We start from the raw sequence: 25077 nt of genomic DNA on the forward strand, positions 1-25077 counted from the left end.
CGAGCGCGGACAACTCCCACTCTGATTGGCCACCGCTCCTTCATTATGCAAATCGCTTGCGTAGCCTCGGCGGCCAGCTGTCTGACGTCACCGGGCACGGGGGCGGGGGCGCGGGGCTGGGCCGGGCGAGCTCGGGCGGGAGCCCCGGGGAGCGCGGCGCGGGGACCTGCAGCCGGACCCCAGCTTCCCGCCGCCGCCGCCGCCGCCGCCGCCGCCGCCGCCCCCCCGGGGCCCCGCCCCGGCCCCGCCCCTCCCGGCCGGCCCCGCCCCCGCGCCCCCGCCCCTCCCCGCGGGCCCCGCCCCCCCCGCGCCCCCCGGCCCTCGCCTCCGGCCCGGGGAGGGGACGGCGGGCCAGGCGGGCGCAGCGGGCGGGGACATGGCCGCGGCGCCCGGAGGGTCTGCGCCGCCCGCCGGCCCCGGCCCGCGCCTGGCTTTCAGCACCGCGGACAGCGGCGGCGGCGTGAGCGGGCTGCGCCCGGGTCCCGCCGTGCCCACGAAGGACCACGACGCCATCAAGCTGTTCGTGGGGCAGATCCCGCGGGGCCTGGACGAGCAGGACCTCAAGCCGCTCTTCGAGGAGTTCGGCCGCATCTACGAGCTGACGGTGCTGAAGGACCGGCTCACCGGCCTCCACAAAGGTGCGCGGGGTCAGCCCAGCCCAGCCCGGCCCGGCCCGGCCTCCACCGGCCCCCACCACCGAGCCCCACGCCCAGAACCTTCTCTGTGCCAACCACGCTGCCCCTCGGCTCCCCCCGCCCCCAGCCCCGCGCCCCAGCCCTTCGCGGGCCTCGCCATCTGCTCTCCCACCGCGCACCCCAACCCTCGCGTCTGTGAACTTTCCACCTCCTCGCTCGAACCCTGAACCACGCACTCCCAGAGCCCTCTGTCTGGAACTACCCCCACTCAGGCCTAGCCTCTTGTGCACACGTCCAGTTTGCACCCCATCTTCTGGCCTCCAACTTCAGTCCACCCCCTAACCCACCCAGAACCTTCCTTTGACTCAGCCTGCTTGCCTCGAAACCCTCTCAGACCCCCAAACTCTGCTCAGCTTCAGGACCCAGACCTCATTCACAAAAATCCTCTTCGATCCACATTCCCCTCACCCCATGTTTGATGGGAACCCCCAACTCTACCCTTTTACCAGCCTTACAACCTTGGCTAGCTCTTCCTATCTGAGTCTGGAACCCCAGCCTCAGCCTAGAACTTCCACCTCCCTATGGCCCTTTTACCTTAGTTTCCCCCTCTGCCGAATCCACTTCTCTTATCTTATAATTCTCCCTCCCCAGCCTTTGACTCCTACCCCAAGGACCCTGAAGGCCTCTGACTTCCCTTCCCTTACAGGCTGGTCTCGACCCAAGCTCTCTCAGAATGGGTCCCAGCTGATGGTGTTGGGGGTGGGCGGGATTTTTCTCACTGCCCTTGCTGGACAGTGAGAGGCTCCAGGGCCCTGCCCAGCCACACCTCTTTCTTTCTGTAGAGAGGGTGGAGACTTGTTTACATGCAGAAAGTCTGTCCAGGCTGGGCTGGAGTAACCATGCCGGAGTCATAGGATAGTATGAAGAGAAACACTTGTATCTTCCCCCCCAGGTCACCCACTTGCCATGGTTTGGGGGGGCTTGGGCAGGGGAAAAGTGGCTATAACTTGCATCCACGATCTTCCTGAGAGAGAGAGGAGTGTCAGGCTTTGGGTCTCATTCCTGAGGGCTGGTATCACCTCTTTTCATCTGGGACAGGGCTCAGGGAAAATGCCCATAGAAGGGGCTGGGATCATCTAGATAGGGGTGTGTCTTCCATCCCTTGGGGTGGGGCCATGTCAAAGGGCCATGAAATGAACACGCTCACACCATTCCAATTCCTTATCATTCCATCCAACTGTCTGTCTTTCTGTCCATCTACTTATAGTAACTTTTTGTATGTTCTAGACATTAATTTTTAGTGTGCGTGTAGAAAGCCAATTTTATTGGCTATCTATACAATAAAGCAAGTGTATAGAATGCTTCTAATTCTATGCTTTACAAGTGGGCTGCTGTCAGTTTCTGAACCGTTCCTTCATCCATGCTTTCTCCTCAGTTTGGCTCTGATTCTTCCTAGTTTTTTTTTTTTAATTATTATTATTTGTTGATCCTTCCAACCATGATTCTCTGGATCCTTCCATTCTCCTACACCCTGCCCCCACGTAGGCTCCTTTACATAGCAACAAGGTTCCTGACCCTTCCCAAAGCTCCTCCCCTCCCCACTCCCTGGTTCTGACATCAGATGACATGATTCGGTGGCAGAAGATGGAGCTGTGATGTAAGCGGCATCAGGTGTTTGGTGATTTATTCCCAAACCAACCTACACCTTCCCAAGGAACATGTTTCCTTGTAAGGGTATGGGGGGGGGGCATCAAGTCAACATACTCCACCCTCTCCCCAGAAACAGTGATGTCTAGAGGCGAGAGTGACTCATCTTCCTTCTGATGGCTGGGTACCCGGGGAGGCAGCCACGGGGCTCCGAAAACAAGCCAGATTTTGGAGTTAGAAAGTTCCAAACCTGGCTCTGACCCTGTCACCTCTTGGCCTCAGTTTCTCTCATGGAAATAATCAGGGTTTTAGCTAGGAGTTCTTTTAAAGGGTCCATTTTATTTAATAACCCATTCATCTTAAGGCAGCAGCCTGATAGAAGGCACCAGAAAAAAAAAATGGGCATTTTGCTTTTCTGTGCTGAGGTCTAAATGGAAAATGACAATAAGTTTCTAATGGCTTCCCACATACCATTTCTCTTCCTTTGGCCCTCCTTCCTAGCCTCAAGAGGCTCTTTTATTTTTTTTTGAAAATACAGATCTCACCATGTCACAACCCTACTGAAAATCCTTGAGTGCCTTTCCTATGCTCTTAGAAAAAGTTCAGACAGAGGCTCACAAGGCTTTATATGACCTGAAGCCCGCACCGGCTATTCTGCCCCATTTACCACCTCCACCCACACTAGCCTTCTGTCCATTTCCTCACACAGGAACTTCATCACCCAGTCTCTATTCATGCTACTCCCTGTGCCTGAGACAGCCCCCGCCCTTCCTGTCACCTGCTTCTAGAAGACTCCATATTCTTCTTGAGGACTTAGTATTTTCCTTGAGAAATCACCAGTCCTTTGGACTCAGGTGCTGTGCTCTTCATGCTTTCTTGTTTGATCTTGTTGCTTCTCTCTTCCAACTCTCATCATAATTTCCAACTAGAGGCCAGGTCCTGGTGGCTCACACCTGTAATCCCAGCTACTCAAGAGGCTGAGATGTGAGGATCGGAGTTTAAAGCCAGTTGAGCAGGAAATTCTATGAGACTCTTTATCTCAAATTAACCAGTAAAAATACCAGACATAGAGCTATGACTCAGTGGTAGATGTCAGCCTTGAGCTGAAAAGCTAAGGGACTGAGTCCAGACCCTGAAATTAAGTCCCAGGACTGGCGCAAAATAATTCCCCAGTATAATAAGTATTCTAGGCTGGGAATATGGCTTAGTGGTAGAGTGCTTGCCAGGCATGCATGAAGCCTTGGGTTCCATTCCTCAGTACCACAGACACAGAAAAGGCCAGAAGTGGCGCTGTCACTCATGTGGTAGAGTGTTAGCCTTGAGCAAAAGAAGCTCAGAGACAGTGACCAGGCCCTGAGTTCAAGCCCCACGACTGGCAAAAGAAAAAAAAGAAAAAGTATTCTAAATTTTCCAAGTGAACATGTGTGCTATAAATTTTTGGGAAGGAAGGTTCCTATCAGCCTATTGATTCTGAAATCTAATAAAGAGAAGGAGGAGTATTTTCCTCCGGCCATGACTTCTTCCCTGTGCCATGCCAGTTGGCCCTTTGAGAGGAGTCAGAATGGAGACACAGTAGCCTGATAGGAGGCCTTCTCTTGAAGCCCAGGATTGGGAAGGAACCGAGGCTGATCCTGGGCCACTCTATGAGTCTGTATCCAAAAGGGAAAGAGAGATCCCGGGTTAAAGATGAAGGCAAAAGCAGCTTAGGGAGGTTTAACCCCAGTGGGACAGCTGGATGGGTGGGGAGGGGAGAAGTGAGATTGGATGAGCACGTGACTGGGTATGGACACTTATGTTCCCTGGGCAGGAGGCCAGGAGCTAATGAGGCAGGGAGCCAGATCTGGGGTCAAAGATGCTCACAGGTGAAGACCCTCCCTTCAGAGAAAGTGGCGGGCGGGCAGAGAACTGTACTTACTCAGAAGTATTTTTGTTTGAAGGAGAGTCGTATTGACTCTGTCAGCTTAATGGTGTCTTGCCAAGAAGATTGTTGGGGGTTTTCAATGACACACACACACACACTGAGCTTACTTCTCCCTCCTCAGGCTGTGCCTTCCTCACCTACTGCGCCAGGGACTCTGCTCTCAAGGCCCAGAGTGCACTGCACGAACAGAAGACCCTGCCAGGGGTAAGTGCACCAGGCCCAGGGGCAGTGTCCTGTGAGGCTGGGCTGGAACCCTGGGGTAGCAGCGCTAATGTTCTCTACCTGTGCCCTGAACAGCTCCAAGTTCTGTGTTACACTCAGTCTTCTGGCTCAGAGAAACAGCCCAAAGACTCTGGGACCAAGTGTTCCAGCCCATCTTTTAAGCAGAGACATCAATACTGTAAGCTAAGCTCAAATTGGTCACCTTAGCCAGGTGCTAGTGGCTCAGGCCTGTAATCCCAGCTACTCAAGAGTACTGAGTTCTGAAGATCATGGTTTGAAGCCAGTTGGGGCAGGAAAGTCTGTGAGACCCTTTATCTCCAATTAAGTATCACAAAAGCTGAAAATAGAGCTGTGGGCTCAGGTGGTAAAACACTAGCCTTGAGCAAAAAAGCTCAGGCACAGTGCCCAAACCTTGAGTTCAAGTCTCAGGACTGGCAAAAAAAAAGAAAAGAAAAGAAAAATTTGTTCATCTTGACTAAGGACATGACTTCATGTGTCATTTTTCACTGGCGTGGCCATGTATGTAGTTACATGGCTCTGTGGGGATGCCATGTTCTCCAGTCTTTGGGTCCTTGATGGCCCTTTCCTCTGGCCTTCCTGTGATACTTTTTTTGGGGGGTTCCTTTACTCATCAAAATCATCTTCCTCCCACTCTCCAGTCACTTCACTGAAGTTAGAGAGACCTGATGGATAGACAGACAGGCAGGCTTCTAAGCATCAGTAATACTTGATCTGGTCATCACTTAATGGCTATCACTGGATGAACAACAAAGTGGGCTCTCCTGACCATGTGGTCACAAGCCAGGTGCTGGTGGCTCGTTCCTGCTTAACTCAGCAGGCTGAGATCTCAGGATCGTGGTTTGAAGCCAGCCCAGAAAGGAGTCAGTGAGACTCTTACCTCCAGTTAACCAGCAAGAAAGTTGGAAGTGGAGCTGTGGCTCAAGTGGCTGTAATCCTAGCTACTCAGGAGGCTGAGATCTGAGGATCATGGTTCATAGCCAGCCTGGGCAGGAAAGTCTGTGAGACTCTTATCTCCAATTAACCACCAGAAAACCAGAAGTGGCACTGTGGCTTAAGTTGTAGAACACTGGCCTTGAGCTGAAGAATTCAGGAGCAGTGCCCAGGCCCAGAATTCAAGCCCCACAACTGACAAAAAAAAAAAAAAGTTAAGAGACCCTGTTCCTGAGTTTAAGCCTGAGTAGTGGCACACACATACAAAGATGCTGATTTCATATCTCACAGACTTAAATTTTATTCTCAGCTCTATTAAATGTAGAATTAACCAATTCTACATTTCTGTCTATATAACTTCTCCAGCACAGTACCTCATCTCTTTTTTTTTCTTTTTTACCAGTCCTGGGGCTTGAACTCAGAGCCTGGGCACTGTCTCTTGAGCTTCTTTTTGCTCAAAGCTAGCACTCTACCACTTGAGCCACAGTGACACATCCAGATTTTTCTGTTTCTGTGGTACTGAGGAATCGAACCCAGGGCTTCATGTATGCTAGGCAAGCACTGTGCCACTAAGCCATATTCCCAGCCTGCAGCACCTCACCTCTAAGAAGTACTAACTCCTTGCTCACTGGGCTGTCATGGGGATTCATTGAGGTCAAGCAAGTGCCTGACACGGAGCAAGATGTCAGAAATACATGGTGGTGGGGGTGAGCGTTTCTGCTGTCAGGTTCTGTGGTGGTTCCAGACATTAGAATCAGGGAGCATGAGGAACTGCCATTGGTTTTGGCTTGGTGGAAGGAAGTGCTTTCTATGAAGTGAAGGTGTTAAATAACAGAACAAGCTTTGCCAAGACCCCATCATGCTGTGGCCGGGGGTGTGAGATCCTAGAGCCAGTCTTAGTGACTGAAACAACTTAAGCGTCACCCTTGAGTCTCAGTATCACCACCACCAACTCTTCATATGCAGGCTGTGGGCATCAGGCAGAGTTGATGGTGGATTCGTGCCCTATCCCTAACCAGCTCTGGAACCTTAGGCAAGCCTTTATTTGCAAACTTCACTTCCTTCATCTGTACGATGGAACTCACAGGGTGCCATAGCGGCTAAGTCATGCAACATGCACAGTTCAATCCAGTGGCCCAAAGTAAGTTCTCAGCATAGCTAGCTGGTGGTAGGGGCTGCAGAATGGAAGTCTTCATTCACCCAACTGTGGGAGCTTGTGACTTCTGTGGTGAGCTTTGAAAGTCAGTGAGACATGTTGTGACCATAGTTACAGGAAGCCGCCTGGTGAAGACACAGACAGAAGGGCTGGGTGGAGTCATGTGGGACCCTAAGATCTCAGCCCGGGCTGGAGGTGACCTACAGAGGCAATGGTCACAGGAACACTTTGTTGGGCAGGCTCAGGGGCTTGGGCTTGATCCTAAAAGCCAATGAGGGACACTGAGAAAATGAACGGGAACTTTCTCAACCTGCTCCACTACATGAGGGCCACTGGGGGAGCTCTGCACCCATAGGGGCTCCTGAGATGTGGCTCTGAAACCCTAGAGAGCTAGGAGAGTTCCTGGGGCAATAAAGCCAAAATAAGTTCATGCCTGTAATCCCAGCTACTCAGGAGGCTGAGATCTGAGGATTGTCGTTCAAAGCCAGCCCAGGCAGGAAAGTCTGTGAGTCTTATCTCTAGTTAACTGCTAAAAAGCCGGAAGTGGAGGTTTGGCTTGGGTGTTAAAGTGCCAGCCTGTTAAGGGACAGCGTCCACACCTTGAGCCCAAAACTTAGTACCAGGACAGAAAAATAAAAGCAAATAACAATAATAATAATAATATCTATGGCTGGGTCATTCTTGATGAAGAAGGAACTATATTGGCATCCCCATTTTATAGATAAGAAAACTGAGTCTTAAAAAATAAAGCAACTTATCAGAGGCTGTTTGTAGCTAAATGAGGAGATTTGGGCTTGGAGCCCAATGGGTCTGGCTCCAGGACTTACCTTCTGCACTGTTACCTAAGCCTGCTGGCGGCCGACAGGGGTCTTGGGTGACAAGGGACATTGGCCTTCTCCCGAGAACATGGCCTAGCTTCCTCTGTATCTGCCAGGATTGGCTTTATTCACCCTCCCCAGCTTAACAAAGTGAAAATTAATATTTAATTATTCTCCTAAATGAAAATCAATGTCTGCGTTGGCAAGCCCCAGCAAAGTCCGAGGCATCAATCTTTCCTCTAGGCTTGCCAGGGGCAGCAGCAACTTTAGTCAGCTGGGCTCAGGCCTTGCCAGCAACAGTGAGAACTGGTGCCTGGCTCTGTAGGCCCTGGGTCCTGGGTGCTGCTGCCACCTGCTGGAGAAACAAGGACAAGACTTCAGTTTAGGTTCCTGTTGGAAAAGTTCTGTCAACCCCTAAAGAGAAAGACTGGAACCTAGGGGAAATATTGAGGGATCTGACGGTCTGAGACCTCCTCTCAGCTTCCCTTCCTGGCCTCCGATTGAAGTCTGGCCTCTGCTCAGAACTTCAGTCTGTCCACTGGGCTCCCATGTTCTGCAGCTTTACTCCCAGCTACACTGGCTTCTTTCAGCCTTGCTTTAGAGAGTAAGTCCCATTTCAGCCCCACTTTCTGGGATTCAGAATGTGGGCTCTTATTTGTCTGTCTCCCTGCCTCTGACTCTCCTTTCATTGGGGAGCAAAGCCCTTCAAACTCAGTGAAGGAAACAAACATAACTGAATAGGGAAGTGAATTTGTTTTTCTTTACAAGTTGTACTCTGCACAAAATTGCTTGCACCCACTGCCCAGGGCTCACTTCTATAATCCTAGCTATTTGGGTGGTTGAGAATGGAGGATCATGGTTCCAGCAAGCCAGAGCCCAGAAGTTCACAGACCCCTTTTGGTCACGTAGCTGGATACAGTGGCACACCTTTCATCCTCCTCATGAGAGGCTGAGGTAAGGAGGATCACACTTCCACGCCAGACTGGGCAGAAACATGCTAGAGACCCCATCTCAACAGAGGTACGCTGGGTGCATTGGGGTGTGCCTGTCATCCCAGCAACAATGGAAGCCTTAAAAAAAAATACTCCAATTGCCTTCTGGGTATGTACCTGAGAAGGAAGTGAGATCCTATCTCAAAAATAACCCAAACTAAAAAAGGGGTGGAGGCATTGGCTCAGTAGTAGAGCATCTGCCCAATCAGTGCCAGGCCCTGAGTCAAACTCCCCCAGTATGGTCAAACAACAAGGTGGAGAGGGCAAATAAAAACTAAAATCCAGCCATGCTCTATTGGCCAAGCCTTGCATATTACTGCAGGTCTACATCAGCCCAAAGGAAGGGGTGCCTTTTATTCTTCTAGTAATTCATACAACAGCAAGCAGTTAGCAGATGAGTTTCCAGCCCAGAAAGGACTCCCTGCACCCCATTGGGGTTACATCCAGTCAGGAGTGGGGATGAGGAGCTACTTGGTGGAATAGATGCTATCTCCTCCGAGATCTGGGGGGGGGCATCTAGAAACCTCTGAAATTTGGGGAATAGAATGAGCAGAGGCAGCATCATGCTTGGAAGACAGCTGCAGCCACATATGGGGGGGAACTGCAGGTGTGGCACAGAAGGGAAGGTAGATGCATGCTCAGGCTTTGATGGTCAATCAATAGTCTGGAGCTTTGCCAGGTGCTGGTGGCTGACACATGTCATCCTAGCTACAAGGAGGCTGAGATCTGAGGATAGCGGTTCAAAGCCAGCCCAGGCAGCAAAGTCCATGAGATTTTTTTTTTTGGGGGGGGGTCCAGTCGTGGGGCCTGAACTCTGGGCCTGGGCGCTGTCCCTCAGCTCTTCAGCTCAAGGCGAGCGCTCTACCACTTGAACCACAGTGCCACTTCTGGCTTTTTTTTTCTGCTTATGTGGTGCTGAGGAATGGAACCCAAGGCCTCAGGCATGCAAGGCAAGCACTCTGTCACTGAGCCACCTTCCCAGCCCCATGAGATTCTTTTCTCCAAAGAACCACCTAAAAACAGAGTGGCACTGTGGCTCAAAGTGATAGCGTGGTAGCTTTGAGCAAAAAAGCACAGGGAGAGTGTTCTGGCCTTGAGTTAAAGCCCCAGGACCCCTCCCCCTCAAAAAAAAAAAGAAGTCTGGAGCTTTACCAGAAGGGTGGGAGTGGAAGATTATGGGATATTGACAAAGACAAGAATAAAGGACTCCTTTTCTTTTTGCCAGTCCTGGGGCTTGAACTCAGGGCCTGGGCACTGTCCCTGAGCTGCTTTTGCTCAAGGCTAGCACTCTACCACTTGAGCCACAGCACCAATTCCAGCCTTTTCAGTTTATATGGTACTAAGGAATTGAACCCAGGGCTTCATACATGCTAGGCAAGCACTCTAACACTAGGCCACATTCCCAGCCCAGGACTTATTTTCAAAGATGACTCTAGCCACGGTTAACCTCTGGCCAAGGTTAAGTTAAAAGGAGCTGGATACTCATACCTGTAATCCTAGCTACTCAGAAGACTGACATCTGAGGAGCACAGCTCCAGGCCAGCCCTGGCAAGAAAGTCTATGAGACTCATCACCAATTAACTAGCAAACAGATAGAAATGGAGCTGTGGCTCAAGTGGTAGAGCACCAGCCTTGAGTGAAAAAGCTAAGGGGCAGTGTGAAGCCCCGAAGTTCAACCTACAGTACTGGCTGGCACGCGCGCGCGCGCACACACACACACACACACACACACACACACACACACACACACACACACACACACACCCCAGAGGGGTACAATACAACATTTATGGAGACAGACAGACCCAGGGCAATCTCAGCTCAACCACGTACCCGCCACGCAATCGTAAACAAGTGATTCAACCTCCTCAGCCTCAGCTTTCTGTGCTTATAGCATGGGGACAGTCCGGATAGCACTGGGAGGATTTAGGAGTTCCAGGAAGGGCCTGGTGAATAAGGGTGGAAGGGACTCTCAATAAATAGTAGCATGATCTCTGTGAGCCTGTGGGAAGGCCCTCGTAGAAGTTACCAGAAAACACTGAGGGCATGTCTGAGTGGTAAAAGACCTGGGCCTCCAGTCTGAGGCCTGGGCCCTGGCAGGTCAGTGGGGGGAAACCTGTCCTCTTCATCACAGAGTGGTGAAGTGGGCTGGGGGGGGGGGGGAGGGCAAGGGGCGTCTCCCCAGAGCACCAATGAGCATCAGCTCCCAGGAAACCCTCTGGGGAGGGAGGCAGCTGCCATGGAAACTGCTGCTGTCACTTGCACTCGTCACTCCGGGCTCCTCCAGAGAGAGACGCTCAGAATCTATTTAAGAACTAATAAAATAATGATGGTCTTGGTCACCCTCGCTGCTCCCCACCCCGCCCTGGGCTTCTGCCCCTCTGTCTTTCCTGCCAGACTTCTCCCTGTTTTTTCTTGATCCCTCATTGCCTCCCCCCCCCCCCGCCCTGCCCCAAAACAATACCCCGCCTTGTCACCATTTCGTTCCCATCCCCACCAGTAACTCTGTTTCATTGCCCCTTTCTAGATCTGTCCCTTACTTCCAGCATTTCTGTCCTGTGTTTCTCCATCTCTGCCCATGGCTCTGCTCTCCGTGGCTCTGGCTCTTGGTCTCTTCCCCCACAATCACAGGTGGCCAGGGACAGGTCCTGTCCTCCTGGTCCCTGGTCCTGGCCAGTCCACACCTGTCCAGCTCGCCCTGATCTGCTTGGATTGATCTGTCATCCCCTCTAGACCGCAACCTGAATCCTGCCGGTGTCTCAGCCCCCACCCACGGTCTGGTACACCTCAGGTGCTCCACTACCAGCGGGTGGGCGTGTCCGAGGCTTGGGTGGGGAGAGGGGATGCCACCAGTTCAGGCATGGCCTGCTTGCTTTCCTTTGCTTTATTTTATTTAAGAAAAAAAAAAAAATCCCTCCCCACCCCTCCTATCTCCAAATTTGATCCAAAGGAAATTGCTCAACTGTGACTGCCAAGGTGTTACCATGGTTACCGGGTAGCACTTGTGGCTATGGTAACAGGAAGCTGCCTGTTGTCTCGGCAACGAAGGGACGGAGTGGCCCCTGATTGGTGCAGAAGCAGTGCATTTCCTGAGGGGAGGGGTTCAGATCATCACCTTCTCAGGCCAGTTGGGCATCAGCACCCCTTCCTCCCAAGAACGGGAAGGTTGCTGTTCTTTCCTCCTGGCTCTCAGCTGTCTGCCTCTCCCCCCTCCCCCCCCCAAACAATAATCCCTCACAACCCACGCACCCAGCTCTTGGCAGTTTACCAAGACCTTTTGCCTCCCCATTACCTCATGTGGCCCCCACAACACCCATGAGAGGAAGGTGAGATGGGGATTCAATCATGAATTCACTTAGGGTGGTTGGAGGTGGGGGGGGGGGGGCGTGGGGGGGATGGGGAGGGGCAAATGCTAAAATCACCTAGGACCTTTTTCAAAATGATACAGTCCCTCAACTTAAGAATCCAACATGGTCCCCAGGTGATTAAACCACTTCTGGTTAGGGAGCCCTTGAATTAAAAGGCAAAGCTGGTTGGAGTTGGGGGTGGGGGGGTGGGGCGAGGGAGAAGCAAAGCTGCTTTCCAGTTTGGGAACTTGAGTCAGGTTTGGGAGGAGAGACAAGCCCTGGTTCGGGTGTGTGGAAAGGAAGATAGCCAGCAGGCCTGTTCTAAGTCAGGATGTCCAGCAAGCAGCTGGGAACATGGGTCTGGGGCCCAGGAGAAAATTGTGAGCTGAGAGATGCCAAGTTCTGAGTCATCTTGGTGGGTCACAGCTGGGGATGTGGGTGTGGGCGAGACTATCTAGGAAGAATGAATGGGAAGAGCGAGCTGAGCGAGAATTAGGATGGCACCCTGGACAGGACAGGCATCCTCAGGGGAAGGGAAGCTAGGGAGGGAGTAGAGGGGGTAGGGTGGAGATGGGGCATGGGAGGGGGTCTCTCCAATGGAGGAGTTGGGGATGAGAGAGTGACTTCCTTCAAAATCATACAGCCATGAAATGGAGGAGTTGGCAGGTAGCACAGCACTGGATCAGATCCCCGATTGTTTAATCTCAGTAACACATAGCATGATGTCCTCCGTTGCAGACATAAAACACAAATGTGCAGTATTGATCACACTCTCCCCCCTCCCAACCCCACACCAACTCCTTACTAACTCTGAGAGCCCAGGAGACAGGCCTCCCTGGCAGACAGCCCAAAGCTTCAGCCATCCAGATCCCTGCCACCCACCCTTCAGGTTCTAGAAGTTTCTTAATTCTTGAGTTGAAGGAAGGTGTCTTGGAGAAAATCTACAATTCCAGTGGGAGTGGAGGGACTAAGGGTCAGATCCTGAGGAGGCTGGGGAGGTGGCGTGGGGATGGCCAGGCCCAGGCTTCATACTGAATGGCTTGTATTCATCCGGTGTCTTGCAGATGAATCGTCCGATCCAAGTGAAGCCAGCTGCCAGTGAGGGCCGAGGAGGTAACTTCCCCGTCTGACAGATCTCAGGGCTTCACCCCTGCAGGGGGTGGTGGGTTCACTCCTGGAGTCTGGCCTACGTGTGGTGTGTTATAGCCTTTGCCCAGATCAGGGACCCACAGCTGTACATTCCCGTACACTCCCAGAAACAATACAGCCATTCTGAGGAGGGGTGGGGCTCTGGGGAGCCCAGAAGAAGAGAGCTCTCCCACTTCACCCCTGCAGAACAGATGTTCCTATTTAGCCAGGTAGAACTGACAGGTGCATTCGAACCATTAGGCTGGGGTTATGCTCATTTTCTAGATTCTTCTGTTTCCAGAGAGCCTGTCTGTTCTGGGTTAAGGCACATTTGCTCACTGGAATGGTGTGGTTAATCATGGTGCTGATCAAGCTCGGCTGAGATGACCTGTTTGAGAGCCAGAGTGAGGATCCTGACTCTATTCTTGCCAGGGCGGGGGTTAGTGGCTCCCCAAGAACAGGAGTGATAGAGAGCTTTGGAGTGACAGCTGGATTCCAGCCAGTCTCCATGCTACAAAGTCAGCTCTGGCTTTTTGCGTCCATTCTCAGGGTCTTTCTCAGTCTGGATCACCCATTAATTAATTGTTTCTTTTTGTTTGTTTGTTTTGCGATGCTGAGGATTGAACTCATGGCCTTGCACTTGCTAGGCAAGTGCACTTCCCCTGAGCTAACCCAACCCACCAACCCATAATTACATTTTTAAAATGCAGCCTAGTCTGCCATTGAACTTAAGACCCTCAGCCTTCCTGAGGGTACTAAGCCATGCCTAGCTTAGTATTATTGTTTTGTCTGAATCTTCAAATTTAAAACCTCCTCTATGGATTTTGACATGTATTTTGAGTTTTCTCTCTCCTTTTATCTTGAAATTTGGTTCAACTCAAAAGTTAATTATCTGTTATCATATGTGTTGTTTGTGATTTACGCCTGGATTGGCAAGGGTTTGCTTAAATATTGGCCTGGATTTTGAGTAATAACATATATTCCTATCATTTTCAAATTCTTTCTAGGATTCTACTTAGTATTTAATAACTAAATTTTGAGTGAGTTGTTCACTATTAGCATATTTGAGTACAACCAATATTTTCCAGTGTTGACTTTGTGTCTTACAACTCTGCTGAATTCATTTATTAATTCTGGCAGATTTTTTTTAAACATTCAAGCCCACTGGGTGCCGGATGGCTCATGCTTGTAATCCTAGCTCTTCAGGAGGCTGATATCTGAGGACTATGGTTTGAAGCCAGCCTGGGCAGGAAAGTCCATGAGACTCTTATCTCCAATTAACCACCAAAAAGCTTGAAGTGGAGCTGTAGCTCAAGTGGTAGAGCAAAAAAAAAAAAAAAAAAAAGCCCAGATACAAAGCCCAGGCCCTGAGTTTAAGCCCCAGGACTGGCACAAAAATAAAATCCCTCTTGATGCTTATCATATCTGGTCAGAAGACTCACTTTATCCTGGATATTTCCTTCACTTCCTTAGTCTTCTTGTCTTCTTATGCCATCATCATCACTAACAACTCCAGAAGGAGTGTTTTGCTTCAAGTGTGGTCACCAGCAGGACTTTCTAGGCTAGCAATCAGGGATTGATTTGGTAGTTGGTGCTCTAAGGCTGAGATCTTTCCCTACAACTGTCTCTGTTATCAAGGCATACGATCATCATAGAAATGAGTAGGTCTCTGGGGCCTGAAAACCAGAAATTTAAATATATCAGGCAAAGCCTGCTTTCTTGAGCAGCATCCTGGTATCCTTTTGAAAGAGGGTAAACTGTATCTACTCTGGATTTCTGGCCTCTCAATTCTGTCATTTGCTGCATTAAAATCCCTGACCTAGGCTGGGTGCTGATGGCTCACACCTGTAATCTTAGCTACTCAGGAGGCTGAGATGTGAGAATTGCAGTTCAAAGTCCTTAAGACTCATCTCCAATGAACTACCAGAAAACTAGAAGTGGTGCTGTGGCTCAAAGTGGCAGAGCACTAGCCTTGAGGGAAAGAGCTCAGGGACAATGCACAAGCCCAGAGTTCAAGCCCCAAGGCCAACCCCCCCCCAAAAAAAAATCCCTGACCTATATGATCAGCTACACAAAGATCCCAAGCTTTCCTTGGGTTTGAAAACTTTGGCAAGAAAGAGTTGAAAACTTTGGCAAGGAGTGTTGTCAATAGGCAGATACAGTGATACCACTGGACCATGGCTTTTTAATTATGTCTCAACCCCACAGCTCTGCTGCCTTCCAGTTCCTTCCAAACCAGGAAGGTTGAGTCCCGTAGCTGATATTTTGCATGTGTTCAGTTTTCTTGGGGCTCATCACCACAGGCTGCTTCTCCCCCCCCCCCCCATTCCCCAGACCTGGGGCTTGAACTCATTGCCTGGGCACTGTCCCTGAGCTACTTTTGTTCAAGGTTAACACTCTACCACTTCAGCTACAGCACCACTTCTGGCTTTCCCTGTTTATGTGGTACTGAGGAATCAAACCCAGGGCTTCATGCATGCTAGGCAAGCACTCTACCACTAAGCCATATTCCCAGCCCCCTGAGCTGCTCTTCTTCAGATAGTTCTTTCCTGTCTTCTTGGGTTTCTGAACAGACTCTGCTTTATCTGCTGTCTGGAGCACTATTCCCCATCTTCTTGGCCAGTGATTTCAAAGATCTTTCCCACATTCTGAGAGCTGAGGGAAGATCCAGCAGATGGTATCGCAACCCCTCTTTCCAGGCTTTCATTGAAATATTTCCACTTTTCTCTTACATTCTGAACTTCCTCCTAGTATTTTCACTGAAGCCATGTATTCCTTCCCTTTTTTTCTTCCTGCAAGATTGAGGGAGTCAATGATCTGTTTTAAGGGCTCTAGTCTGTGGCTAACACCCCCAAAGCAAAGATTGGATTGGAGTCTTACTACAACCGGGCAGTACCTTCTCCAGAATTCCATCCCCTTCTCCCTCAGATCTCTGGACTCTGTTTCTCTGGACTGCCAGCAGGATTCTGCTGAAATACCTTCTGCCTGCCATATTTCAACTGCAGTCCTGCCCCTCTCCCCTCCACACAGAAACAGCATCAGCAGGATCCCCAAGGCAGCCCAAGCTGAACCCCCAGACCACTCAGGTGAAATGTGTCTGTTTTTTTGTCAGTCTTATTTTTTTTTCTATGGTGCTAGGGATCAAACCAAAAGCCATGTGCATGCTAGGCAAGTGCTCCATGGCTGAATTCCATTTCCAACTCACCAGGGACATATGGACAACACCCGTAACCTCTGCAGCTGACTTTGATGTGTCTGTTCTGTTCTTCATTCCACTGTCACCCAAGGTTTATGAGCCCCCCCCCCAAGTCTTGTCTCAGCATGCAGGATCCAAGGATCCCCATCTGCCTAGTCAGGCTTGTCAAGGAGTACACAGAAGAGTTCAGGGTGGGTTTTCCTGAGCTGCAGAATCTTGAAGCTTGAAGAGAGATCCCACCCATCCCCACCTACCCCCAACCCCCATCTATGGCTGAAACAATTCTATCTTCAGAGACTGTAGTTTGGTAGAGAGGAGCTGGACTTTAACAGGTCCAGGGGGCTCCTGGGTAAGAGAGTGAAAGAAGCCTGGCTCCTTCAGAGGAGGCAAATCTCTCATTGACTTCCAAACCCAAACCTCCAGCCCTCTGCAAAGAAGGCAGGCCCTGCTTAAGAGTCCCTTTCTGCAGCTCCCACTGGAAATGTGCAGCTCTGGTACCAGCAGACTTGTTTTCCAATGGTCATCCAGGTCGATAGGCAGAGTTTCTTCTATTGCAGGAACATTTGGGGAAGGACCAGGGCAGGCGGGGCAGGCAGGGGAAGTTAGAAAGGCGGTCACAGGGGTTTCAAGAAGACCCTAGAAGTTAGGCAGGGGGTTGTGGGTGGAAGTTGGAATTAAGGAGCGTGGTTGAAGGGCACAAGTGTAGTGGAGAAAATACTCCAGTTGGTGACCGAGAGACTCTGTGGGCCCCGGGCAGGGCACTGGGCTGTATCCGATGCCACTTGAGTCTGAGGGTGGGGCAGTAAGGTGGCATCTGTTTTCTGTGCAGACTTTTAAGCAGGACCCTCTCCGAGGTGTTTGGTTCTAGCTACTGCCCCCGGCAGCAGTGCGGCCTAACGCAGAATCTTTCTCCAAGCACCCCGGCTTTTCATACGACCTCAAATGAACCCAACCAGCACCCTCTGAACCACAGCAAGGAGACCCAATACAGGGCTGGACCCACCCAGGGGTGTCTGGCCGGATCACCTCCCGCCAGAGCAGCAAGGGGCCCCGGTTTCTCCAGGACCCAGGGGTTCCCGATGGAAATCCTTTCCTGGAGAGCTGCCCTGCGCCCCCCTGCGCCCCGGGTCACTCCTGGCTTTGTCTCCAGAGGACAGGAAGCTGTTCGTGGGGATGCTGGGCAAGCAGCAGGGCGAGGAGGACGTCAGGCGCCTGTTCCAGCCCTTCGGCCACATCGAGGAGTGCACGGTCCTGCGGAGCCCCGATGGGGCCAGCAAAGGTGACCCCGGCCGCCCCGCGGGACTTGGGTGACCTCCTCACTCGGGGCGCTTGACCTTGACTGGGGTCCGCGCCATCCATCCCGTCCCTCTCTCCCACCCCAGGCTGCGCCTTCGTTAAGTTCGGAAGTCAAGGCGAGGCCCAGGCGGCCATCCAAGGCCTGCACGGCAGCCGGACCATGGCGGTGAGGGCGCGGGCTGGGAGAGGGTGAGGCCCGCGGGCGGGGCCGGGCGCGCGAGGGGTCGGGGTCGGGGTCCGGACCGGTCACCGCGCCTCCCGGCCTCGCCCTGCCCAGGGCGCCTCGTCCAGCCTGGTGGTGAAGCTGGCCGACACCGACCGCGAGCGAGCGCTGCGGCGGATGCAGCAGATGGCGGGGCAGCTGGGGGCCTTCCAGCCGGCGCCGCTGCCGCTCGGCGCCTGCGGGGCCTACACCACCGCGGTAGGTGCGGGGCGGCGCGGGCGCGCGGGCTAGACCGGGAGGAGCGCTCGTGCACGCGCGGGGGCGTCGGGGGGCGCGAGGGCCCGGCCTGGGAGGAGCGCTCGAGCACGCGCGGGGGCGTCGGGGGGCGCGAGGGCCCGGCCTGGGAGGAGCGCTCGAGCACGCGCGGGGGGCGTCGGGGGGCGCGCGAGGGCCCGGCCTGGGAGGAGCGCTCGTGCACGCGCGGGGGCGTCGGGGGGCGCGAGGGCCCGGCCTGGGAGGAGCGCTCGTGCACGCGCGGGGGCGTCGGGGGGCGCGAGGGCCCGGCCTGGGAGGAGCGCTCGAGCACGCGCCCGGCGTCGGGGGGCGCGAGGGCCCGGCCTGGGAGGAGCGCTCGAGCACGCGCGGGGGCGTCGGGGGGCGCGAGGGCCCGGCCTGGGAGGAGCGCTCGAGCACGCGCGGGGGCGTCGGGGGGCGCGAGGGCCCGGCCTGGGAGGAGCGCTCGAGCACGCGCGCGGTGTCGGGGGCGCGAGGCCGCTGCCTGAGCTGAGCCTCCCCGCCCCGTCCCCGCCCCGTCCCCGCCCCGTCCCCGTCTCGGACCCCGTCCCCGTCCCCGTCCCCGTCTCGGTCCCCGTCTCGGTCCCCGTCCCGTCCCCGTCTCGGGTCCCCCCCCCCCCCCGTCCCCGCCCCGTCCCGTCCCCGCCCCGTCCCCGCCCCGTCCCGTCCCCGTCTCGGACCCCGTCCCCGTCCCCGTCCCCGTCTCGGTCCCCGTCTCGGTCCCCGTCCCGTCCCCGTCTCGGGTCCCCCCCCCCCCCCCCGTCCCCGCCCCGTCCCGTCCCCGCCCCGTCCCCGCCCCGTCCCGTCCCCGCCCCGTCCCCGTCCCCGTCTCGGTCCCCGTCTCGGTCCCCGTCTCGGTCCCCGTCTCGGTCCCCGTCCCGTCCCCGTCTCGGGTCCCCCCCCCCCCCCCGCCCCGTCCTCGCCCCGTCCCGGCCCCGCCCCGTCCCGTCCCTGCCCCGTCCCCCCCCCCCCCCCCCCGTCCCCGTCCCCGCCCCGTCCCGTCCCCGTCCCTCCTCCCCCAAAGATCCTGCAGCACCAGGCAGCCCTGCTGGCGGCGGCCCAGGGGCCCGGCCTGGGCCCGGTGGCCGCGGTGGCGGCCCAGATGCAGCACGTGGCGGCCTTCAGCCTGGTGGCCGCGCCGCTGCTGCCCTCGGCAGGTAGGGCGCAGGCCCGCGGGGCCGGGCGGCGCGGAGAGGGGCTGGCGGGGGCTGGGGGGGGGGGCGTCGGCCTGACTCTCCCCCTCCCCTCCCAACCCCGCAGCCGGCTCCTCGCCTGGAGGCGGTCCTGGCACACTCCCCGGCCTGCCAGCGTCCATCGGGGTCAACGGATTCGGTCCCCTGACCCCCCAGACCAACGGGCAGCCGGGCTCCGACTCGCTCTACAATAACGGGCTCTCTCCTTACCCAGGTGGGCACCGCGGCTCCGGGTCCACACACGCGCCCGGCCTATCACCTGGGCTGCACCCCTGTCCCCCTGTCCCGGGCACCACTGTGCAGGCACGGGGTGGACAGGGCGACTTGGGAGAGGATTAGCTCGTTCTCAGGGGTCTGCTCACCCCCTCCTCCCATCCCCTAAACGACCTCTCTTGGTATTTAGCCTCGGTTGAACTGGCCATAGCTGGCCAGGTGCCGGGCCCCTGCTTAGGGAGCGCCCCGGGGTCACTGCCCTCTCTCCTTCTGTCTCCAGCAGCCTACCAGTCGACCTACGCACCAGTGAGCACAGCTTTTGCCCAGCAGCCTTCAGCCTCGCCCCAGCAACAAAGAGAAGGTGAGTGACCAGGTGTCCTGGAAGGGGGCATGGGGGGGGGGGGTAGGTGTTGGAACCAGCCTCACACTGTTCCCATGTGCCTGGAGGGCTCTGGTCGGGGTTCATCTCCTGAACCAGCCTCACGCTGTTCCTGCAGGCCCGGAAGGCTGTAATCTCTTCATCTATCACCTGCCTCAGGAGTTTGGCGATGCAGAACTCATACAGACATTCCTGCCTTTTGGAGCTGTCGTCTCAGCCAAAGTCTTTGTGGATCGAGCCACTAACCAGAGCAAGTGTTTTGGTGAGCTGAGCGCCATCCCAAGGCCTCTCCCAGTCTTAACCTCAGGATTCCCTGCAAAGGCTACATAAAGCAGTGATTTCCACAGACTGTAAGCCTAGACCAAGAACAAGTTCACTGGGGAAGCTAGGAGGTCCAGGCTTTGGAATGTGGCCAGAACAAGAGAAAGCATCTGGGACCCAAGATACCCTCTAAGTCCAACTGCAGTGTTAAGACCAAAAGAAGGAGAGAGGGAGGGAGGGAGGGAGGGAGGGAGAGAGAGAGAGAGAGAGAGAGAGAGAGCGCCAGCCAACACAAGCCAGGAAAAGAAAGACACACTGGCCCTGCATCCTTCCAAGGAAATCTTAACATTTGCTTCCATAAATACGACTGTGTGTCCATTGTTTATGTGTGCACGTGTGTGTACTTCTCTTCCCACATCCTCCAGGATTCGTTAGTTTTGACAATCCAACCAGTGCCCAGACTGCTATTCAAGCCATGAATGGCTTTCAGATTGGTATGAAGAGGCTCAAGGTCCAGCTAAAGAGGCCTAAGGATGCCAACCGGCCTTACTGACCTGTTCTCACTGACCAGCTACAGAAAGGTGAGTCCCCCATGGGTGCTAGGCATGAGTTGACCAGGCCTTTCCAGTCTTGACGTTCCTTTTGGGATGTCAGGGGCATCTAAAGAGAAGAGCCAGGAGCTAAGATGGATCCTTGGATAGAGATAGTGTACTTTCCCTGTAATCCAAGGACTGAGATAAGTTAGATAATAGTCCTACCTCCATGTTCTTTTTTTTTTTTTTTGTCGGTCGTGGGGCTTGAACTCTGGGCCTGGGCGCTGTCCCTCAGCTCTTCAGCTCAAGGCGAGCGCTCTACCACTTGAGCTACAGCGCCACTTCCGGTTTTCTGGTGGTTTATTGGAGATAGGAGTCTCACAGTCTCTCCTGCCCGGGCTGGCTTTGAACCGCAATCCTCAGATCTCAGCCTCCTGAGTAGCTAGGATTACAGGCGTGAGCCACCAGCGCCCAGCTCCTACCTCCATGTTCTGCAGCCATTTCTACTCATATGGAGCCTCAGAGGCTGCAGAAGTAAAGGCCTATGCAGGGAGAGGACCAGGGAATGTGATTATATCACCTTGTGAAGGAGCCATACGATATGACTTCTGACTTCAGAATGGAGTAATGGACAACCAGATCAGATAAGAGCCGGGCACTGGTGGCTCACACCTGTAGTCCTAGCTACTTTGAAGGCTGAGATCTAAGTAAGGACTTAGTGGAAAAAGACAAGAGGTTAGAGCTGAGATAATGATGGTGAATGTGGGGGTGAAGGGAGGGAGGTATATATGTCCAGATGTTGAATCCTCAGGGCCTGGAGGTGGTTCTAGCAGAACCACACATCCACAGAAGGCTGCCTGCAACTCTGAGATGGACTGTTCCTAAAGGTCTACCTGGAGTGAACTGCCCAGGAGTCCCCAGCTGGGATGTAGGTTAGGGTCACTTTGGCACCCAGAGTCTGGCTTCAGGGGACCAAGTTGCTTGCAGGGAGAGAGAGGCTGGCTCACTCCACTGAGATGTCACAGAGGAGGCAGGTTACTTTGCTTTGCCCTTTAGGGTGACTTTTGCCTTCTGCCCTTCTTCTTCCTCTCCCATTTCTTGATCAATGACTACCCAACAACAGAAACTGAAAGAGTGAGAAGAAAAGGAAAAGCACAGACATGTGGGCGTGGCCCTTCCGGAAGGAGCAGCAGCAGACAGAAGTGGATCAGACCCAAGGCTGGCACCTGGTGCTCAGGCCACTGGGAACTCTTATCAAGGGGCTGTTCTGCGCCTGTGCTCAGGCCAGCGGAGCAGCGGGGGGCCAACTGCGGAGGACCCACTGACCGTGTGTGGAGGACCAGAAGAGGGTCTGGGGGTGCCACATGCTTCTCAGCAAGGGAAGCCTAGATTCACTTCATCCAAAATCATATCATTCCTTAGAGTTTAGGGACCAAAGGACTATTGCCTTTTTTTTTTTTAAAGAATATATATAAAATATATATCTATATAAATTAAAACAAAGAAAAAAAAAACAAAAGAAACAAACAAAAGACAGTATAGAGTCTCGTAAAAGCTGCCTTTAAATATCCCCAGGAGACAGGGTGAAGGAGACCCTTGCTAGCTCCAGCCTAGGCAGAGGGGGCTGTGGAAGGATTGTGCTGTGTCTTGTCCTTCCTCTAGCCACTGCCCAAATTCTGCCCTTATAAAAGATGGTGAAGGGTTGATCTTGGCTTGTGTGCAGGTTCACGAGGTTCTGGAGGCAGTGGACTTGTAACACACAATCCCCAAACCCAGAGAGCTGCAGGAGCAGCTGGCCTGTTCAGGACCCCTGGGCCAGCAGGAGTGGGGAACCCGCCTTTCCCTTGCAGCCAAACCATGTAAGCCTTTCCCAGTTTAAATAGGCAGAGGCCTTGCCTCATTGGCTGAGCTGGAGTCACTTCCTGTTTCCCCTCCCCTTGGACTAGCCCCAGTGTCTTGCTCCAGGCCGCCTTCTGTCTCAGTTCAAGTTTGCCTACCTGTACCAGAGATTCTGGGTACACGCAGAGGGCCAGGAGCACAGAACTTGGGAGGTTTGCCGCTGTATATACTGCCATTGAGAACGGGTCATTGTCACTGTGTTGAAGCTTCAGACTTAGAGGTCCCTCTCTACCCAGGACCTGGGAGGGAAGTAGATGTTTTGCCAAAATACTTCTTCATTCCTTTAAAAAGTCCATCTTTGCTATGCAGGAGTGTCTCTGAGGTGCTTCTAGATGATGAGCAGTGTTGCCCTTAGAAGTGGTGTGTGCTGTCTGTCTCTGTCTGTCCGTCGTGTATAGTGGATACCATATAAAGCTGATCAATGGTGGTGCTTCCTGCCTGCTTCTGTGAGATGGCCAAAAGCTTCAGCCTAGGACACCAGGACTTGGCTTGCCTGGGTCAGCGTTTCCTGATCCTGCAGGGCCCCTATCTCCCTTCCCCCCCCCACCACGATCATGGAGCAGCCTAGTCTAGGACTCCAGTTTTCAGGGAAGGGGAACTTTGATCCCAGATGTGGCTGAGGCTGGAAGCCTGTGATCTGGTGTCATTCAGAACATGGCTGGGGGCGGATGGCTCTTCCTTCACAAGAGTTTCTAAGAAAACTTTTTGTTCCCACCTGTTGCTCTGTCTTTGACTCATTTTTGGAGAGAATGGAAGTAGACCTAGGTGTGGTGATAGCTTTTAGTCCATGCACGCCATTTCCAAAGGGAGAAGGAGCAGCACAGTACTCAGAAGTAGACCAAACAACTCTGGACACAGGCAGACATAGGTAGCTCCTACACATCCACACAAGCAATCACTAGGTCCTCCTAGTGCATAGAGTAAAGCACTGTGCAAGGTGCTAGGGCCTCTACCAAGTACTGGGAGTTAAGGGAAAAGATGCACATCAGTTCAGGTACAATGCAAGTCCACACAGTGTCTGTACTAGCACAAGAATACCTAAATCAGAGCCAGAGGTTGGGGCTGGTGGGTCATGCCTGTAATGCTAGCTACTCAGTAGGCTGAGGTAGGAGGATCCTGCTTCAGAGCCATCCAAGGCAGAAAAGACTTAGAGACTCTTACCTCCAACAGCAAAAAGCCAGAAGGGAGGTGTGGCTCAAGTGGCAGAGTGCCAACTGTGAACAAAAAGCAAGGGTTGAATTCAAGCCCCAGTATCAACATACATACATAAATAATGCCTACTTCAGGTTTTGTTCCTGAGGGGAGATGGACAAAGTCTTCCTAAGGGGTATCAAGGAGGAACACAGGTATTTGGAGTCTTAGTGCAGTGGCATCGTGTGTGTGTGTGTGTGTGTGTGTGTGTGTGTGTGTATGTGTGTGTGTTATAACATGTCAGGTGTGGAGCTTGAACTTGGGGCCTGGGTGCTATCTCTGAGCTTTTGTGCTCGAAGCCAGTGCTCTACCAATTGGTTAATTAGAGATAAGAGTCTCCCAGACTTTCTTGCCCAAGTTGGCTTTGAACTCAGATCTCAGCCTCTTTAGAAGCTGGGATTTCAGGTGTGAGCTACTGGTACCCATCCTAGCAGAATCATTATGAAAAATTATTTCTATCATCAAGAAATAGTGATTACCGTTTATTTCCTTTTCTTTCACGTTGCAGATAATGGGTGTAAGACAAGTAGCATTTCCTATCCCTAACTCAGTATGACTGAGTCATGTCACAACTCCTGAACCAAAATAGCACATACGGTGTTTTGCAACATACTTTAGAGTGTGAGTTTGGGGTGTGGACTGTGATTCTCAACCTGGAGAGTGTGGTGTTATCTAGGTCAGGGGCTGACAAACTTAGGCTTGTGTACCAAGTAGCCATACTTTTTTGTTTGTTTGTTTTGTGTGTGTGTGTGTGTGTGTGTGTGTGTGTGTGTGTGTGTGTGTGTGTGTGTGTGTTGTGTGCCTGTACTGGGGTTTGGACTCAAGACTTAGGTACTGTTCCTTGGCTTTTTTAAACCCAAGACTGGCATGCTACCACTTGAGCCACACTTTCAGCTTTTTGGTGGTTAATTAAAGATAAGAGTCTCACACAAACTTTCCTGCTCTCCTGGGCAGGCTTCAAACCATGATCTTTAGATCTCAGCCTCCTGAGTAGCTAGGATTACAGGTCTGAGCACCTCACTTTTTTTTACATTTTAAAGTGGTGACTAAAACAAAGCAAAAAGAAAACAAGAAAAAAGCGATATAAGATATTGGCCTCTCCTTCAAACAGAAAGTTTTCTGGAGGTCATCGGCAACTTGTATAGTGTCTGACTTTACATAACATGGTGTCTTTGTGTATGCATGTATTAGTCTGAACCCTTTCAGTTTTAAAGTGTCAAAAAAACAAACGCAAATATGTCTAAGCCAATGGAAAAGGACTGGGCTCATATAACCAATAATGGAAGAATGTTTCTGCCTTCAGGCATAGGTAGATCTAGAAATTCAAAGGATGCTATCTCTCCTTTTTTTTTTTTTTTTTTTTGGTGGTCGTGGGGCTTGAACTCTGGGCCTGGGTGCTGTCCCTCAGCTCTTCAGCTCAAGGCAATAGATCTACCACTTAAGCCACAGCGCCACTTCTGGTTTTCTGGTGGTTTATTGGAGATAGGAGTCTCATAGACGTTTTGCCTGGGCTGGCTTTGAACCATGATCCTCAGATCTCAACCTCCTGAGTAGTTAGGATGACAAGCGTAAGTCACTGGTGCCTGGCCATGGATGCTGTCTCTCTTGACATAAGACCACAGAGGTCACAATGGCACACACA

The 25077-nt window shown here is 52.9% G+C and overlaps 1 protein-coding gene across 1 annotated transcript; it reads left to right on the forward strand.

Annotated features, from left to right (window-relative positions):
- Positions 1-376: 376 nt before the first annotated feature.
- Celf6 (CUGBP Elav-like family member 6) lies at positions 377-22067 on the forward strand. Its single transcript, XM_042697363.1, has 12 exons — positions 377-638; positions 4325-4407; positions 12754-12802; positions 17164-17292; positions 17396-17475; positions 17587-17730; positions 18791-18923; positions 19027-19173; positions 19453-19533; positions 19670-19813; positions 20238-20393; positions 21469-22067. Exons 1-11 carry the CDS (start codon positions 377-379, stop codon positions 20363-20365), a joined length of 1380 nt encoding a protein of 459 aa, XP_042553297.1. The 3' UTR covers positions 20366-20393; positions 21469-22067.
- The last annotated feature ends 3010 nt before the right edge of the window (positions 22068-25077 follow it).

This window comes from Dipodomys spectabilis, unplaced genomic scaffold, assembly GCF_019054845.1.
Source record: "Dipodomys spectabilis isolate Male_0828 unplaced genomic scaffold, ASM1905484v1 ptg000219l, whole genome shotgun sequence".
In the NCBI taxonomy this organism is placed as follows: Eukaryota; Metazoa; Chordata; class Mammalia; order Rodentia; family Heteromyidae; genus Dipodomys; species Dipodomys spectabilis.